This window comes from Aptenodytes forsteri, unplaced genomic scaffold, assembly GCF_000699145.1.
Source record: "Aptenodytes forsteri isolate BGI_AS27 unplaced genomic scaffold, ASM69914v1 Scaffold164, whole genome shotgun sequence".
Classification (NCBI taxonomy): domain Eukaryota; kingdom Metazoa; phylum Chordata; class Aves; order Sphenisciformes; family Spheniscidae; genus Aptenodytes; species Aptenodytes forsteri.
Genome location: NW_008795527.1, coordinates 610,922 through 629,197, shown reverse-complemented (window position 1 = coordinate 629,197; position 18,276 = coordinate 610,922). Strand labels below are relative to the sequence as shown.

Sequence of the window (18,276 nt, the reverse complement as noted above, 5' to 3'; positions counted from 1 at the left end):
GACAAACTCGACACAATTTGTAAAGGCTAAATTTAGATCCCTTACTCAGCCAGTAGTGTCTTCAGTGCCAACAGAAGTCAGTTTTAAATACGCTTCTGTGATCATTTGTATATATAAAAGGCTTTTAAAGCACAAAGATGCAGAATCTAATCTTTGCAAAAAGATAAATTTACTCCTCTAGAATTAAAAAAAAAAAAATTAAATAAAACCAGATTTTGAAGATGTTTCCTCATTTGTCATACGCTCACAAAGCTCACAAATCAGGGCAGAACTGGGAACTGTGACACAACTTTCTCATGTGGACCTGCAAGAGATCCTAATCCCATGGTAAAGCGATTGCTATCTCTAGACAGCATTAGCAGCATAATCTGCATGCAACTACTGGGATGAGAAGTATTTTCCAAAGTCAGTTAATACAAAATAACACTATAGTAACTTGGTGCATCAACTTCTACTTAATGGGTCCTGACTGTAAGCTGCAAGTAAATGCTGAAGGCCAATCATACGAAGATGGCACTACGACGTTGGCGCACAGGCCCATCTGAAAAAGACCAAGGGAAAGAATCTTTCAGGGGTAAGGCTGCAAACCAGCCACTAAAATCTGGCACTAATGCTAGGCCTTAAGATACTTCATTTGCAATGTCAAGACAGGATTAAAATCATCACTATTTCTCCATAAGGTTTATAGACCAAGCAATTTTCAAAATATTATTCAGTTTGTGAAATAACTTGCTCACAGTGCAGATGAACATTAACGTCCATCAGGCAAAACCCAAATACCTAAAAACCCAAGTGGAATTGTCTGCCAATAACAGCTAGTAAACAGACAGGTCTAAAGACGACAGTTTAGGCATGCTGCTTTCTCTTCCTCCTCACTGTCCCCCACAAATGCCCTCCCTCACACTCCTGCCAAGTCTACTGCATTGCACAGCAACAGAGTAATGCCTGCCAATTTCTAGAGAGATGAGCATACTTCTCCATTTAGTGTTTTGTCTAAAGGCCAACAATGTAGTCAGAACGTACAAAAATACCCCAAAGACTTGATGTGTTAGGTCTTGAAAGATGGAAAGAACAAAGCAAAACATTAAAGCTTTTGTTAACATACTTCTCCGCATTTCTAGCAACTGCCCACTTTAAACATGATTTGTACAGAGCGCTCCTTGGCACTCACAAACATATTATGTACTAGAATGTACGTATCAGTTCTTTCCCGCTCCTTCAGAATACCACTCCATCTGTAAATGACACTAAACACCAAATAATTTGTATTCAGGTAAACCACTAACACCAAAAAAGCCATTTATATTCAGACTAGTCAACTGTATGTTATTATATTAACCCAGTCTTGGCATTACCATTTTCTCAAGGAACAAAACCCCCAAAACAACTAGGGTTGGTTTGGAATCAAGCTTTTCTTTCTTTCTTTCTTTGTAGTTATAGCATAGCCAGCCTTAAAGCAAAAACTTATGGGTAAAAACAAATTACAGATATTTCCAAAAGGTAAATAATTCCCTCAGGTAAACAACATATTTGGGGGAAAGGGATTGAAGAGAACCACATAAAAGATACCAGAATTGCCCAACTGGTAAGTAGAAGGCCATGCTGTGTTTAGAAAAGGATCAGATAGATATATAATCCATCCACAACATACTTTTTTCTGTGGTTTTTATTCCCAGGCTGACAAGTTATCTAACTTTATAAAACAAGGACTAATATTTTGACTGGGAAGCAAGAACCTTGCCATTCCCATTATATTCTTCAATATCACCTACCCGGGTCTTGCTACTTTCTATTAATATGAGAATTTGGATGAAAATTTTGGCATCTAGTGTGTAGCCAAATCCTGCCTTAGTTTTCAGTTGAAAATTAAAAAGATGGTTAGTTTTTGCTCCTCACCCACACTCATCTTCATGATCTGAAATTCAGGCTACGCTCTTTCTAGCTTGGGCATCATACCTTTGACAAACTCTCTAAGGCCAAATTCTTTTCAACCCTTTGTATTTTTATTCTTTCAGGGATAACTCTCTGAATTACCTCATTAAAGACAGGAAAATAAAGAATTCTCACGATGCCACTTACATTAATTTTTAGAGTGGATTGTAAAAAATGGGTTTTCCTCACCTTCCAATCCTAGGGGTTTTAGAGAAGAATTCAATGATAGTAACAATCAGCTGTGGTTTTGTTTTCAAAACCTTAATTTTATGCTTCTGCTCTCCTCTGTCCACAAAATGAAAGACTTCCTTGCTCTGTATTATTTCTTATAAGAGATTAAATACTCATGAGATCAATAGTTAGCAACTTCAAGAGTAGACAAATATCACTCACATTCTTCAACTGTTATAAAACCAGAGGAAAGCTAGGAAAGCTTTGGTTTTTCTTGACAATGAAATCCTTTCTTCCCCCCTTCCTTCTCTCCTTTTTAATTAATGAAAAAGTAACAGAACTGCTTGATGTTAACCAAACAGTCCTTCCCTAACAGAAAGAAACAGATGGAGACTGAAGAGATGTGATTACCTGCATAAAAACATAACTTTCTGGAAAAAGTTAAATTAAAAGGACCACTGTACCGTATCACGTGAAAGCTCAGTTTCTCCAGGTCTAACACAAAAGCATATTCCTATACTCTAAAAATATTCCTAAAATAACATACATTTCTTTAATGTAATGGAACAAAAAAAAGAATACTGTACATATAGCAAAGAAAAGCAACATGTACCAACAAGGGTACAAATTGATGGCTGAGATTGCAAACAAAGAGACGCGTCCAGTATGAGGTAAGCTGTTAATGAAGACTTACCTCCAGAAACTGGGGCATCCATGAAAACAGCTCCCATTTTTTCAACTGCTTTGGCTAACTCTTTTGAAACTGCAGGATCTATAGTACTGGAATCTATTAGCAATGAGCCTTTCTTCACTTTCCTAAAATAAAGATTAATTATTAAGTATTTGTTGCACAAGACATCTGCAGCTATTACCATGGCACTGGCCTTCCTCAGTATGATAAATGTACAGACACTTTTTGGTACACTAATAAACACAAAGTTTTAAACTCTGTTGAGCAAGATCTGCTCAGTATGTATACTCCTGAGTATGTTTAATGCACAATTTTGAATGACTCAAAACACAATAAAACCCAAACACAAAAAAGGATGTTCTTCCTAAACACTACTGTAAAAAAATTACACAAAAAGGGTGCACTAGGAAAACCTGCCATCATGCAAGCTTGAGCAGTGTATCATACACAGATCATCTAAGATACATTCTAAGCAACTGAACTAAATGTTGATACCACCTAAAATTTCACATATAACAATACAATTTTCTTTCCATATATATACAATATCTTAAGTTCTTATCAGAATAGCCTGATTGCATTTTTAATCATTGCTACAATTTATTCTACATAAAGATCATAACTAACACCACAAAAGCCCACTGCAGATTTAAAGCGAAGCATGAAGAAAAATGTTTTTCCCACTGATAGCTAGTAAATTTAGGCAGAAGAATTGTATCCCAAACTGTAGAACACAAAAAGTTGTATATGTGTTATAAAAAATGCAATTAAAGTAAATTTTTTAATGCCCTCAACAACAAAAAATTGATTATATTTTTATCCCTCTTTCCATTCAATTGCACCGTGATTTAATGTCCACTGGACCAGCAAGCACCACAAAATCAAACAACATAATTTTTCAGTCATAAAAAGGTAAGTAATTTAAAGCTACACATGACAGATGAAGAGCCTCGCTGCACCTTGCATGCTGTTGGCAGTACAGCAAACTTCACTGAATCGAATTACCTAGATAGCTGGAAATAGTCTCTCAATATGTACATACAGTTGTGGACCCCATTGTAGCTCCAGACTCAAATAGTGCCACATATGCAGAACTTGTCCTTTTTCACAGAAGGGATGAGCTGCTGCAGTGAGTTTGCAAATGAAACCCAATGTGGCAGATACAGTACTACAGCATCTCCCCTTACGTTCAGAACAAGGAGCAGTGGCACAGGCTCCTTGGTAACACAGCGAGATGACTAAGTTAATCCTTAAACACACCACAGCATCAATGTTTTCTTCAGTAAAGCTTAAAAAGCTTCAGAAAATGATCAAAGTCAAACCAGTCACCAAGGGCCAGGTCACTAAGAGCGACAATTAACCACTACTGTCAAATTACACTTCCTTCTTTTGAATATGGAGACTGAGAAACTACAGCAGCTCAGGACTGCTTTCCACATCCTCTGTTTCCCGCAGTATTTTCCACATCTAGGTACTCAAAAGATTAACTGGCTGTATTATATCAGTAAGTACTGCCAATCGGTCTTCAAAATGCTGCCATCCTGGATACAATTCTCCCACAGGTGTTTGCCCAGCTTTGTGGGACTGATCCAATTACCCTTCTTCCTTGAAGGATCTAAACTACGGACACTTAGATCTGCTCAGTCCTACTTTGTGGGGAATTAAACTATGGGCAGTAAGAGAAGGAAGCAACTATTATTTTCTATATTGGAAGGAGAATAGAAAATCCCTATTTAATTTTCTAATCACTGCACCTTAATATTGCCTACAATCAATAACTAAAAAAGCTATCATCAGTTTTAGACAATCTACGGTACTTTTGTCTGCTCTATATTTCTTCCTTTACATTATTAACCTGGATAGCAGTAAGATCCTACATGATCCTCAAAGGTATTCAGTAGCCTTAGTCAGCCTGCTAGAAGCAGTGCACACATGGCCAGAAGAGCCTTTTAAATACTATTTAGTTTTTAATTTGGCAACTCCAAAAACTCTTGAGTTTTAGAATTCTGCAAACTATCGATTTTAGGCTCAGTGAAAATCCCTCCACAAAAGTTAAAAACCACTGTTTCAGATTAAACAGACTCTTTAGATATTTTCTTGTGTAATAAACAGATAAGAAGAGTAGAAATCAATAAAGCCTTAACAACTATTCTATGTTAATGCACTTTAATATTATGAGGCACAATGGCATCTCTTCAGAACATTTCAGTTATAGGATTTCAGGTTAAAGAAAATGTATTTGAGCAAATAATTGTTGCCAGCAAATATTCTAGTTATACTCGTCTGTAGTACATTACATTATGGTAAAAGAAACATGCAGCTGAGAAGGTAGATAATAGTCAGTTAAGTTGTCTCAAACTCACATAAATTATTATTCTATATCAATAATGACAAAACAGAGGAGAACATCAAGTTAAGTGCCCTGAACGCACAGCAAGAGTTACAGCAACAGCGATCATTTGACAAACTGTGTAACACAGCCTTGATTAGGAGTGGGAATTCTCCAGACTACAGCAAATTCTTACTTTAGAATTCCATTTGCTCCTGTGTAAACTTCTATCGCATTGGGACTAGAAGGCAGCATGGTAATAATTCTGTCTGCTCTTTCTGCTACATCTGCTGGGGAATCCGTTACCTTTTAAAGAAGAAAAAAATATATAAGCTTACATTTCCTGAAAGAGAAATATCAACATGTTTGCTGAGTTTGTTTTTAGTATTTGCAGGTCACCTGTCACAACTAAGCTAGGTAAAAAATTAGAACACAAGACAAACTGTGCCCTCCTAATGGAAATGTCAGTTAATTTGATCCAGCAACAGAAAAATAAAAAAAACTGAAAAGGATGTCATGTCACAGAAGTTCCTCCAGAACATCCATCAATGGGGATGCTTGCATCCTATCAACCCATTCATGAATCTTCAATTCATTATAAACTATGCATCTATGCAAAATATCACTCTACAATGTTTCTAAGGAGGGACAACACTAAGGATGACAAAAATCTCTTTTTTTCCCTTGGCTTTGGAAGAGAGGAAAACTGAGGAAAAGAGAAATAAAAGGCTTAATGCACCTCTGAGCCTCCCCTTAAAAAAAATCAGATAAACTAACTGATGATTCTCACAGTATTATGGCTGACATTTTCAAAAAAAGAAAATTATCAGCTCAAGCATACTTCACCGAAAATGTCTGAATAGGTTTCAAAATATATTGTTAGCTATTTGTTGTTAAATAAACATACTTAACTTACCTTCCCCAGCTCCTCGTCAGAGGCAGGCAGTATGGTATTTAAGATACGTACACAGCAAGTGAAATACTGATAGCTGAAGTACTGAGTTTTGCCGATGAACTCAAAGAACACAGAGTTTTACCAAGAAGGCATTTGCCACTAACATTTTTGTCCAATACTAGTTTTCAATAATTCATTTCTTTAGAAAATGCATTGTTAATACATTCATAGCTCGCACGAGGATCAAATCTGATTTCACTCATTCAGGTAGTTTTACTGAAAGGAATTAGGTTCCAAGCCGGAAGCAAGATGATGACCTTTCCATAATGTAGACAAATCAACGAATTGATGACCTCGTTTCACCATTCCTTATCTATTTTTAACTACAGGTATTTGTTATCATTTTTGTTGGTTCTGATACTAAAGGCACTTACGTAAATATATTATCTTTTTATATACAATGCTTTTATAAGGTCTCAGCATCAAAGAAAGCAAGGTATATACACATTTGTAACAAATGCTGAATAATATTTTGAAGGATTTCTGGGATACAGCATGATAAACTTCCTGATTTCGGTTTTACTTACAGGTATTTGTTATCATTTTTGTTGGTTCTGATACTAAAGGCACTTACGTAAATATATTATCTTTTTATATACAATGCTTTTATAAGGTCTCAGCATCAAAGAAAGCAAGGTATATACACATTTGTAACAAATGCTGAATGCTGTTTTGTATTTTTTCTGGTTTACAGCATGATAAACTTCCTGATTTCGGTTTTACTTATTGTAAAATAAGCAAAAGAAGGGAAGACTGTATATATTCACTGAGCAAAGCTCTGAAAAAAAAAAAAAAAGTAAAGAAACTGGCATAGATGGGACTTAGAAACATGCAGTTTTTGTTTTGAAAGAATAAGTTAAAACTACACAAAACATCTGGTATAACGCACAGTTATAAAAGGAAACATACTCTAGTCCAAAGAACAAAGGTTGGGAGGAATAAATGAGGCAATTATAAGCAGAAAAGCTTCTATACCTGATTAGTTAATTTTATGACTTGCTTCCCTGGAGACTGGAGAGCCTAGCTCTTTATATAGGAGTATGACACCTTCCTCTTTAGTTCTGAGTATCTCTGGTTTGGTTCAGTCCCAATGTGTATTATTAGAGGAGGAGTGAGGATGTAAGTAGCAAAAAAAAGTGGGAATTAAAGCGGGAATTGTCATTCTTGGCTTTTCGGTACTGTAACAAATATGATTAATAATCCCAGAGGAAACCTACCTACTTGGTTCAACAAGCAACATACAAAACTTTTTTTTATTTGGGACTTCCTGTCTCAGAAATAAAGTTGAATGATTTGAAAGCTATTAAGAAACATTAAGCATTTTACATCATTAAGAATATATGTGTAACCTTAAAAAAACATACCAAATACTAATTGCTGATTATTCACATAGACCATACTGGCTCAGAGTAGCAGCCCAGCAAGTTCCATACATGTTCTGATACTTGCCAGTTCAAGCAAACTTTTGCAGTATGCAACTCGATAGGGGAGATTTTTCTTCATACTGGTCATTGGTTTATGCCCTTCAATATGCACATCTGCTTATATTTGTTCCAAAATGCTACGCTATTTTTTTCTTTATATTTACAATAAGTCAATTAATAATTCTGCTTGCCTGAAATGCCATTCTCACTGAATACACTGAAGAAAGCTCTGTTTTTATCAGATGACTTCAGTAATGGTCTCAAACTTCCAAATGTGAGATATGATTCAAAGATATGTAAACTGAAGCAAAGTAACTGTGTGACATACATGCACTCCGCTGTGTGAGAAAGAAAGCGGTAACTATGAGGAAGGGGAAGAGACTACAGTAGAGTGTGGAGGCAGCCTACTTGCTTACAGCACTGTTCAGTATTCTCCCTTGTTTGTAGCCTTGCAACTTTCTCCAAGTTTCACCCCAAGTGGTTCTATATGCTCCTGCTCAGCCAGTTTTCCCCTTACTACTTACCATCAGCAGGCAGGTGGCTGCCTCCTGACATAAACTTCCTCCCAGCTCTTTAGCTCTTCAGAGACTAAAGAAAGCGGAGTCACAGAATATGCAGACTTATGATCAACATCCTCCGTATACCTTAGTAGTAGCACTGACTTTAAACAATGGACATTTGACAATATTTACTGTCTCTTGGGGGACATCTTTTCACCTCTGTAACACTCCTGATGGTTTTAGCCTACCAGCCAGACCAAAGAGAAAGCAGCCCTCGGAGCCCAATGTTCCTTCTACAGTAGTTTCTACAAGGCCCCCTGGACCCACAAGTTTCCAAGTCCTGAAAAAAATGTTGGGGTAGGATTTACACCTATAGATCAAGTTATGTTCACATATATTCTTTAAGTGTGTTTTATTTGTATTTAAGCCTACCCACGTATTCTCTTAGTGATTTACAATCTTAAAACATAGTTTTGGCTTTATTTTTAAAAGCATTACAGTTCACCTTTAATATCACGTTAAGTCTTGCAGCGGATGCCAAGGATTCTATTACTATGGCAATAAGCTATCCAAATGGGCAGCCACAGCAAAGAGATCCCACTGCAAAACATGAATTAAAAATACAACCAATTGTTCAAAACAGACTTCCTTTCCATTTGCCCAGCCTCTTGCTCAAGACAGGTCTGGTTGACGCCTGAGGGTCTCAGCTGCTTTAACAAAATAAAAACAGTAGCTAGGAAAACAAGCTGAAAAGCTTACTTTCCCACTTAAGGCCAAGATTCTGTAATTATTCAGGGGGAGCTGCAATTAATTATCAACAGGTGCACTTTATCATTTTATCTTTTGGGAATCTTGATGTTACCTCATTACTTAAAACAGCTGCAATTAGCTCCAACAGTGTAGACTCTCAAGTCATACAATTCCTCTATCTAGATCTACCTACAATTTCCTTGCCACCACTGGAAAATTTCATCCTACCCTCTACACTGTCACACCAGAGTATTATTTTTGCATTGGTTTCTCCTTACTTTCTTCTTACTTAAGTATATTCTTTTGTTTCAGTGTTTTATGCACCTACCCATCCAACCACAACTATCTAAACTACTGTAGCTTTGAAGTATGTCAAAAACATTCAAATACATTTCAGACACTTAGAAAAGACAGTCCCAACCATCTGAGAGACTGAATGGGTTTCTGGGTGCATTAACAGATCAACAAAAGCAATAGCACTGACTGGAACGGGGCCAAGATTTCACAGGTTATATGGCAGGAAGGTAAACGTCCTTAATGTGATCAATTTCCTTCCCTCCTTTTTCCTTTTCATTCCTTCCTCTTCTCTCACCATAACCTTCCTCACCTCCAAGAGAATAAGCACTTAAATAATTAGATTTTTCCCCTGCCCGTGAGGACTGCACCTTGAAGCAGCAGGAAAGCTCATATGTCCCTATAACCCTTACAGCTGTGCCAGCAGGAATTTTTAACTAGGGTCATCTAACCTGAAAAGGTCAAAGTAGGAACCAGATGAAAAGCAGCCCACTGGCCATCTAGACCTGGGGGAGGAGGAAGCAGGAGAAAGAAGGAGGTGAAAGAACAGGCCATCAACCTACTCTCATAAAAAGGGGGGAAAAAAGCTAGCTAGAGAAGTCCAACAAGGTAGCAATTCTGGCTGACGGCATGAAAATGACTTAGGGTAGAATCATGACTTTGCTCCATGCGAAACCTCCCAGATTTCAGACTGTGTTCACTAAGCTGTTTTAATTCCTATTGTGATCTTAACCAAGAAAAAAACAGATTATTTAAAAAATATCGCATGCAAGAACCATTCAATACATACAGTTATTGTTGGAATAAGGAAAGTTTATTACTATACCTGAGCACCCAAGTCTTGAAATTCTTTGCAAGCTTCTGGGAACACATCATATGCAATAACTGGATATCCATGTTTTACCAGGTTTTTTGCCATTGGATTTCCCATGTTACCCAGCCCAATGAATCCAACTGGGGTTTTGGAAGCCATTGCCCTAGAACACACTGATTTCAAAACAATAAATATCAATATATTTGTATTTTAGAGTAATGTGTAACAATGATGTAACAAAAGCTAGCATGTAATCTGTTTGCAGCGATTTAGACAACTTCAATGGGTAAACTTAAAAAGGGCAGCAATGTGATTCCTATTCCACGTAATTTAAACCGTAGATTGTAGTTCACATTGGGCCACAAATACCATCCCTGAATGATTTCTTACATAGCAAAGAGAATTATTTTAATTAGGAAAATGTGAGTGTTTCAAAAAGTATAGTAATAATCAAACTTGAAGCAACATCCCTGAAAGCTAAGGTCTGAGTTTCAGTTTGAGAGGAGCTCAAACACAGACTTAAAATATGCAGGCTTGCCTGTGTTTTGTTATGTGCCTAAATACTAAACTGGAAATGCAAAATCAAATTATATATATATTTTACAGGCTCCTTATTTGCAACTTTGGTTGCAGCCCTGGGATTTAGCACCTGTTCTCTAGAAATGGACTGAGGCTGCCACTTTATTTCGTGCAGCTCCTCACAGATAGCAACTGGACTCTTCTGATCCTGCACCCAGATAGAAACCACTAACCTAAAAGTAGAAGTCTCAATAATAAATCATTGACAGTTCTTTGAGCCATGTAATCACTTGCACTATAGTTTAAAAGCAAATACTGAAAACTAGAACAAACTAGAGTATAAATACAAAACAATGAAGTCTTTACAGGAATAACCACTGTATTCTATTTGCTGTACTACCAAGACAGAACTATAAAGCATAATCTACAATCTACAGGAAACACTACAGTTTCAGTCAGTTACTTTTTACAAGTAGTTAGTGAGTATCAAATGCTGGACAGTAAGTAGTGTCGCAGGCATCCATCTACTGCAATCACTGTCTCATCACTCTAAACACTCCTAATCCAAGGGCAGCACAATTTGGCAGTGCCAAATTGGGTTTGCTGATTACATAAAATAATTTCTCCTTTACGGCAAAGGAAAAAGTTATGCAGAATGAACAATAAGGCATGGGGCAACTAAGCCAGAAACAAGACTGACTAACTACGGAACTACTGTAACTCTGAAGTGCACATACAGAAGATGTGCCTAAGCTGGATCTAGGCTCTAAGAGGTCTCAATGCTTAGCAAAGAATCCTCTTTAGGCCAATAACACTTGATTAATCATGTTAAAGTTTTTCTGACTTTAAGCTCCTTCTCAGCCAGCAATGATCATGCTCTTTCATCTGCAGCACTATTTTGGAAGTGCCACATTTAATAAATCAGGTTTGTTGAGAGAACTTTGGTCTGAGACAGTTTCCACAGATGCCTGCAGCAATTACATAGCTAGAGAAGTAGCACAATTTAAAAGAAAACTGCACCGGGAAAATGCTTAGTGCAAACTGAGATAGTCAGGAAACAAGCACATTGCTTTTTTAAGAAGTGTTAGATGTCAAATCTAGGAAACAAATTAACAAAGAGCCTAAAACACCATCATCGGCCATAGTAATCATCTTGGAGTCTTTTCTTCTCATAGTTTCTAGGAGTCAGCCTTTCCCAGTATATCACTTACACTAATCTAAATTTGCTCCTTTTGCTAGCCCGAAGTTTCCAGCTTCCCGTGGAGGTTCAAGTCCTGGTTTTCAGCATCTTTCTTTCTCTACCCTCTCAATACCAGTGGATCTTATTTACCTTGACTTCAGTAAAGCTTTCAAAACAGCCTCCTCTAGTATCCTGTAGCCAAATGGGGAAAGTATGCACTGGACTGGACTGCAAGACTGCCTGATGCAAGAAGTATTGTCTGGACTGTTGGGTTTAAACAATAGTGATCAGTGGTTCAAAGACTAGCAACAGTCAGTTACGCAGGATGTTCTTCATGGGTCAATACTGGGGCTGCTGCTGCTTAAAAATTTCATCAATGACTGTGATGATGGGACATAAGCACCCACAGCAAGATCACGTATGGCACCAAACTGGGGGGAATGGCTGAAAAACTGCAGGGCAGGGCTATCATTCAGAAAGACTGGAGAAATGGGCCTCGAGAAGTTCAACAAAGACAAACACAATGTCCTGTACTTGGGGCAGGAGACGTCATTGCAGGCTGAGGACTGGCTAGACAGGTTACAGCTCTGCAGAAAAGGACCTGTGGATTCCTGTAGACAGCAAGTTGACCATGAGTCAGTAGTGCATCCTTGTAGCAAAAGGTTAATTACATACTGCCCTATATTAGCAAGAGCATACACAAGTCAACGAAATCGGTGATTCCACTCTACGCAGCACAATACACAAGAGATGTGGTCAAACTGCAGAGAGCCCAGCACACATCAATTAAGACGACTGAGGAGCTGGAGAATATGGCGTATAAGCAGAGGCTAAGGGAACTGTCTTTGCTTAGCCTGGAGAAGCAAAGGCTAATTGCAGTCTTCCACTACCTACGGAGTGGGAGGGAAGAAGAGTTACAGAGCAAATGAAGCCAGATTCTTCACAGAGGTGCAGAACAATAGGACATGGGGCAATGGCCAAAAGCTGCAGGAAGGGAAATTCCAGCTGGAAGTAAGAAAAGCATCCCTGATGAGGAGAAAGGTTCTGCAGTGGAACAGGCCACACAAAGAAGTGGTGGCCTCTATCCTTGGAGCAACCTTGGAGCATCCTGAACAACCTGATCTAGCTTTAAAGTTAACTCTGCTTCCAAACCTCAGGTTTTTTTGTTTCTGTGAATTCCAAGTAACCTCATTGGAAGCATAAATCTGGCTACCATGTCTAGGCTCATTCTTGTAGACTCTTCACTTTTATCCTGATCTCTTCTTTTCTCACACCACCTCATGGACATCTAACCAGCACCTCAAACTAAACATCAAGAAATCTCTTAATTGTCTTCAGAAAACTTTCTCGATACCTTTTTTCTATGTCAGTGCTGACACCAGCAGTGATGCCTGTCACTCATACCTACAGCCTAGAAGACCCATCCATGATCTGCTTAAATCTCATTGATCCCTCCTTCATCATATCTGACATCTCAGCGACTTCAGAACCTGGCCACCTGCCTCAACTTAACAGACACAATCTTGCCTTGATCTTCATGGAAATACTGGGAATTGAGGAGGACATTTTGCCCATGCTACTTTCTGTCACTCCTTCTCTGCCTTACTTTTCTCTACAAAACTGCTTTGCTTTGACGACTTTTCATGGCTATCATCACATCTTACTATTAAGACATCAGTTGGTAATTGGACTGCAATGACAGGCCTATTGCCAACAAGCATCTCTATTATTTCTCTAAGGCAGCTCTTCACAATGTGAATATCCATGAAACTAATTCATTCTTCTACTATAAGGCCTTCCTTAAAAGTCTTCATTTTGCAATATCCCCAGAAGCCATAGCAACAGTTAGGCTGGAATACGAGGCAACATGCTGATCGGTATTATTATTGCGTCACTGTATTCTATTATTTCCCCTTTTGTCTGTCTCTGTTGATTTTCTCCTGTCTTAGTTCATGAATCAGGGACCATTTTCTGTCCTGTGCTAACTAGAACATATTCAAATCCACAGAAATTGGGACCTGTTAGAGAAATAGTCCAATTCCTGACTCAGTTTCTGACTTCTTAGTTTGGTTTAACTTCTCACAGCCCAGTGTTAAATTAGCCACTTTAAAATTATATAATTTGATTAACAGCTTTGAAAAACCTCCGGATCCCCAGGTACCCAAATATAGGAAAACCGCTTTAAAGGGCTGATTAAATCAGCTCACAGACATACCTAATAGAGCTGATTTCAATTAAATTTGAATCAACTGCATTTAGAATCATGGCTTATTTTTTAATGACTACGTAAGACAGTGGGGGTTTCCCAAACAGAGGAAGTTTAAGAAGACACGATTTTTCACATCTTCATATTAGATGAAACTCCACAGGTGCTATCATGGAAAGTGATGTCCAGCTTGAATATCTAGGCACTGTTTACCATTTGATACATGGCACAGGCTCGGTTTTGAAATAACTGTGTAATTCAAACATCTAAGGATTGACATTCTGCAAACTCACATACACGTACGCTTAACTGATCTCATCAATTCATTTGCAGAAACTGTCCCTGTGGTATTGGGTCCATTTTACTTCAACCATAAAAACTACAGTAACCTGCTGCAATCACATGGCTGGAAAAATGCCCAGTCCACATTCAACTTCTAACAGAGGGCAGAACATCCAAAGTAGGAGCAGTAGAAGCTACTTTTAAAATAATCACTGCAATAATCACCATGTGCAACTAATTCTCCTTCACTGGGAATAGAACCAGCAACATAGGTTAATCTATAAATCAAGTTAATTGTGAGCAAAACCAGCTACAGCTACACTGTCTCCAAAGAATTTGGGCTTTTCCCAGGAGAGTCTTCATTATTCTCTTGAGGGAACATGTGCTCGCAGAGCGCCGTGCCTATGAAGGCTCCATTGATGAGGAGGATCAATTTATGACCCTCTTGCCATATTGGGGGCTTATAGACAATACAGATAAAAATGTTTTGCTTTGAAAAGTCAGCCTACAATAGAAACACTTGACCTAATCTACAATTTCACAAGAATTTTACCTTAAAAATAATTTAATTAAAAAATCAGCAAGAGTTTATGAATCTCTGAATGCCTTTTCCTGAACAAAATACATCCATTAAGAGAGTAAATACAGAAATGCACAGATTGCAATCCTGTCCTTAGAATACCTGGCCTGTCAATGACCTAAAACTTGTCTTTTCAAGCTTCTATGTGAGGATACTGAAAGCAATTTTCTTTTTAACCTGAACGATGACAGTTACAAGTTTAGATCATTTCAGATGTTTACATTTCATTTCACACTATCTCCCAAAGTAATGACTCTTACAGTTTCAAGAAAGAATTTCAGCTCCAGTGGTGCCTTGAATTCACTGCAAATACTAGACTGCACAGACACTATAATACGCAGTGCAGAGGACATCTCTTTGTATTCAAACAAAAAGGAACTAATAGCTGGATAGGACCACAGACAGTAGAGCTGGAAAAGGTCCAATATGCTTGTACTCCGAAGGAAAGCACAGTCTAACTGGCCAAGAACAGGACTGAGGAACCAGTAACTCTCAACTTGTAATCTCAACTATATTACTTACTTTTTGGCTTTATAAAATCTATTTTGAACCATGTTCATCAAAATGTCTAGCCCCCGGGGTGGAATCCCTAGCTCCACAGTCAAACGAAACCCATAGATCTCGCACAAGGGATAATAGCACACATATTCCTGTCCCATATGAATTTCCTAATCAGAGTGGTTGCAAGTCATATTAATATTCTTGATCTCTCTGGATCAGTGAATCTTGAGCGCTTTTCCAACCCAGTAGGTGAGATTTAACAGGAGCATGGGAAGATGCCCAGAGGAGGCTCAGCTACTGAAGTTGCTGGTTTTGCTCAGGTCTTTATGAGAAAGTACAGTTGCATATCAAGTAACTTGACAAGGAGAGGGAAACATGATGACAATTCAAGTCAAGTCACTAAATGAAGGATTTTGCCACCGATTTAGCATCTTATGTTCTGGTACAAGTACAACAGAAGACACCATCCCTTTTCTCCTTCCTGCTTTGAAAGAAAGGATCAGAGAGAGCTTGTGTGTTTTGTGCAGACTTCTCTATGGAAGCTCATAAAACCTCTACTGAACTAGATCCTGGAGGGAACTAGATGGAGAAACATAGAAGTTAGAGGGGCCAGCTGTACATGGGCAGAATCAGGTCTTTCTGCTCCTAGAAGCTTTTGCCAATGGAATTTAAATTGCCCCAGGGTCACAGGCTTTTAAAGGTTATGCAATGATTTTGAGAATTGCACTCTGCCAAAATCATAATTTAAGAAGATTACAAGACTCTAAATTTGGCCAGCTTTACATTGAAAACATCCCACTTGCTTTTCCTTGCCTCTGTAAAGGTCTGCTGATGCAAAACAGACATGCTATCTTGTAACAGTCAGAGTCTTCTTACCTCATTTTTCTTATCTGTAGCTGTACCTCATTAAACATTTGCTAATACATTAAAGACAAAAACATGTAGTATGTACTTTTCATCTAAAAAAAAAATCAAGTGTACACTTGACCCCGTAATTAAGTAATGTGCTGGACTTCAGAGCAGCAGGTCTTTCTGTCATAATCATTGCTTAGTAATTAATGCTTCTCTGCACCAGAGCATGGAATCATTCGACAGTTCAAACACAGCTCCTGCATCAACAAAAGTACTATTTAACTATTAACTGAATGGGTCTCTACTACTCATCCAAAACTATTTGTAAGGACATTTTCGTTCTCTAGCAGGGTACTGTCTTCTTTGATGAACAGCTCCCTCAGCTGATGAATCTTCATTCACCAGAAAATCTTCCTTTCTCAGCCACGATACCTCATTAGCCCTGCTTTCATCCCCCCTAGCAGTCCCCAGGAAGGATTTCTCCACATCCATCAAAAATGTATTTTTAAGCAAGGTCATATACACCCTCTCCAGGAAGCACCTTTGCCAGCGACTGGCAGCTGCAGATCACAAGACTACATGGTCTCTTTCCAATTTGCTAATACACAAACATACATACCCAAGATGCTCCTCCAAAATCTGCCCTCAGCTATTTTCCTCCTAGATGATTTAACAGCCTCTGGTATAAACATACAGAAGAAACAATCCATCACGATCTGTGCCAGCTGCAAAGAGCAACTGACCAAGTAACTAAGGAGCATTCAGTAAGTGAACGAAGGTATGCCACTCGCTAACCAAGCTGGGGTGTTGGACAGCTCTCAGAGCTGGCAGAGTTCCTTCGCTAGGAGGGCGTTTCACTCAGAACGACAGTTGATGAAATCACTACTCAAAGGACAACTTTTAGACTACTCAAAACTAAAGAAAAGGATGGCAAACCTAATAAACGCATTAGAGATGGGGAAACCTTGACATATAACTAAGCAGTAGAGCTTAGCAGTTAAGAAGGCTTAATGCTTAGACCTTCATCCCATAAACACTTCTCAGAGTCAACAGGATTTTCAGCGCTGTCACTACTGACTAAGTAAGTCAGAGCCTAAACGCTGTGGGTGAAATTCTGTTTTATGGAAGTTTCTTGGGAAAGTCACAATTTCTCCTTAGTCACAGTTTCTTGCTCAGGTCTTCAGGCAAAGACAAACTATATTTTTCAACTTTAAGGGCCAGTGTAGCGTTTTGGGTTGCTTTTCACAAGAAACGAGATCCCTTCCATCTTCTCTACATTAAACATGCCCATTGGAATATTGACCAAGACAGCAGATTTCAAAGCTCTTACAGAAATATCTGACAGCTACCATAAACAGAAAGTTCAAAACACATTGAAAGCTACTGCTTTCAATTGTGGTATCACAAAACGTACTAAACACACAAACAGGTCTCCTGTATTTAACTTTACTAGCATGTGACCAATATGCCTGCTGCACCTGAGCTATTACTTAGCACAACAGCAGAGCTGCAACTATTAAAAAACCCCATGCCTTAGCGGAAGAAAGACAGTCAAACAAAAATAACACTGAAAGCTAATTTCAAAATTAAGTGTCAAACACTTTTCATTGATCGGTTTAAATGAGGTTTAAAGGGGAATTACGATTTTTAAGAAGTTACTTACTTAAAAACAATTAAATAATTCCTGAAACACTTTAAGGGTCAAGATTTTAGAATCATATACCATTTAAAATAGCATATTTCTTCCACTTCACTACTTGAAAAGTCTTCACCTATTTGTCTGTTTGGAGCCTAACTCTACAGTAACATACACGAGCAACAGACTGCTATCGAAATGGCATTGAAAAGACTACTGAAGATGTATTTTCAATTATCTTCTTCAGCAGGTAAAAGACTTGGAAACAGTAGCGTGATTTCCAAGTTAGAAAAGGGAAAAGGTTTGGGCGCCAGTTCTGCAAGTACATTCTTCGTTCACTTGCACCGACAGGACACTTAGAGGTGTTTGCTCCTTCCACCACCCATGAATCCACCATATGTGCGAGAGAGCACCTGCGGAGCTGGAACAGGAGGAAGTGCCGCTGGATTTACCTTCAGTTTAAGGAAAATAATCGGGTACAATGATTGAGAGGGTTGAACTACCCAAATCTAGGTGACAGGTACTGCTGACATGTCACTGGTGCCACAGGAAACACTTGTGGGCTCCGATAACTTCCAGGCATGCTATTTCAAGCAAATGAATGAAAACATTTATTGCTAAGCCACTCCGAAGCTCCGGAACGGCCTCAAATAACGCGGC

General features: G+C 38.4%; 1 protein-coding gene across 1 annotated transcript in view; it reads right to left on the bottom strand.

Annotated features, from left to right (window-relative positions):
- HIBADH (3-hydroxyisobutyrate dehydrogenase) overlaps positions 1 to 10,028 on the bottom strand; it is a 77,855-nt gene extending 67,827 nt beyond the window's left edge. Inside the window, exons 1-3 of the mRNA XM_009282019.1 lie at positions 9,873 to 10,028; positions 5,320 to 5,429; positions 2,798 to 2,919 (exon numbers count right to left, since the gene is read on the bottom strand). Coding sequence (XP_009280294.1) covers positions 2,798 to 2,919; positions 5,320 to 5,429; positions 9,873 to 10,019 — 379 coding nt within the window. The 5' untranslated portion in view covers positions 10,020 to 10,028. The remainder of the gene's footprint in view (positions 1 to 2,797; positions 2,920 to 5,319; positions 5,430 to 9,872) is intronic.
- Between the last annotated feature and the right edge of the window lie 8,248 nt (positions 10,029 to 18,276).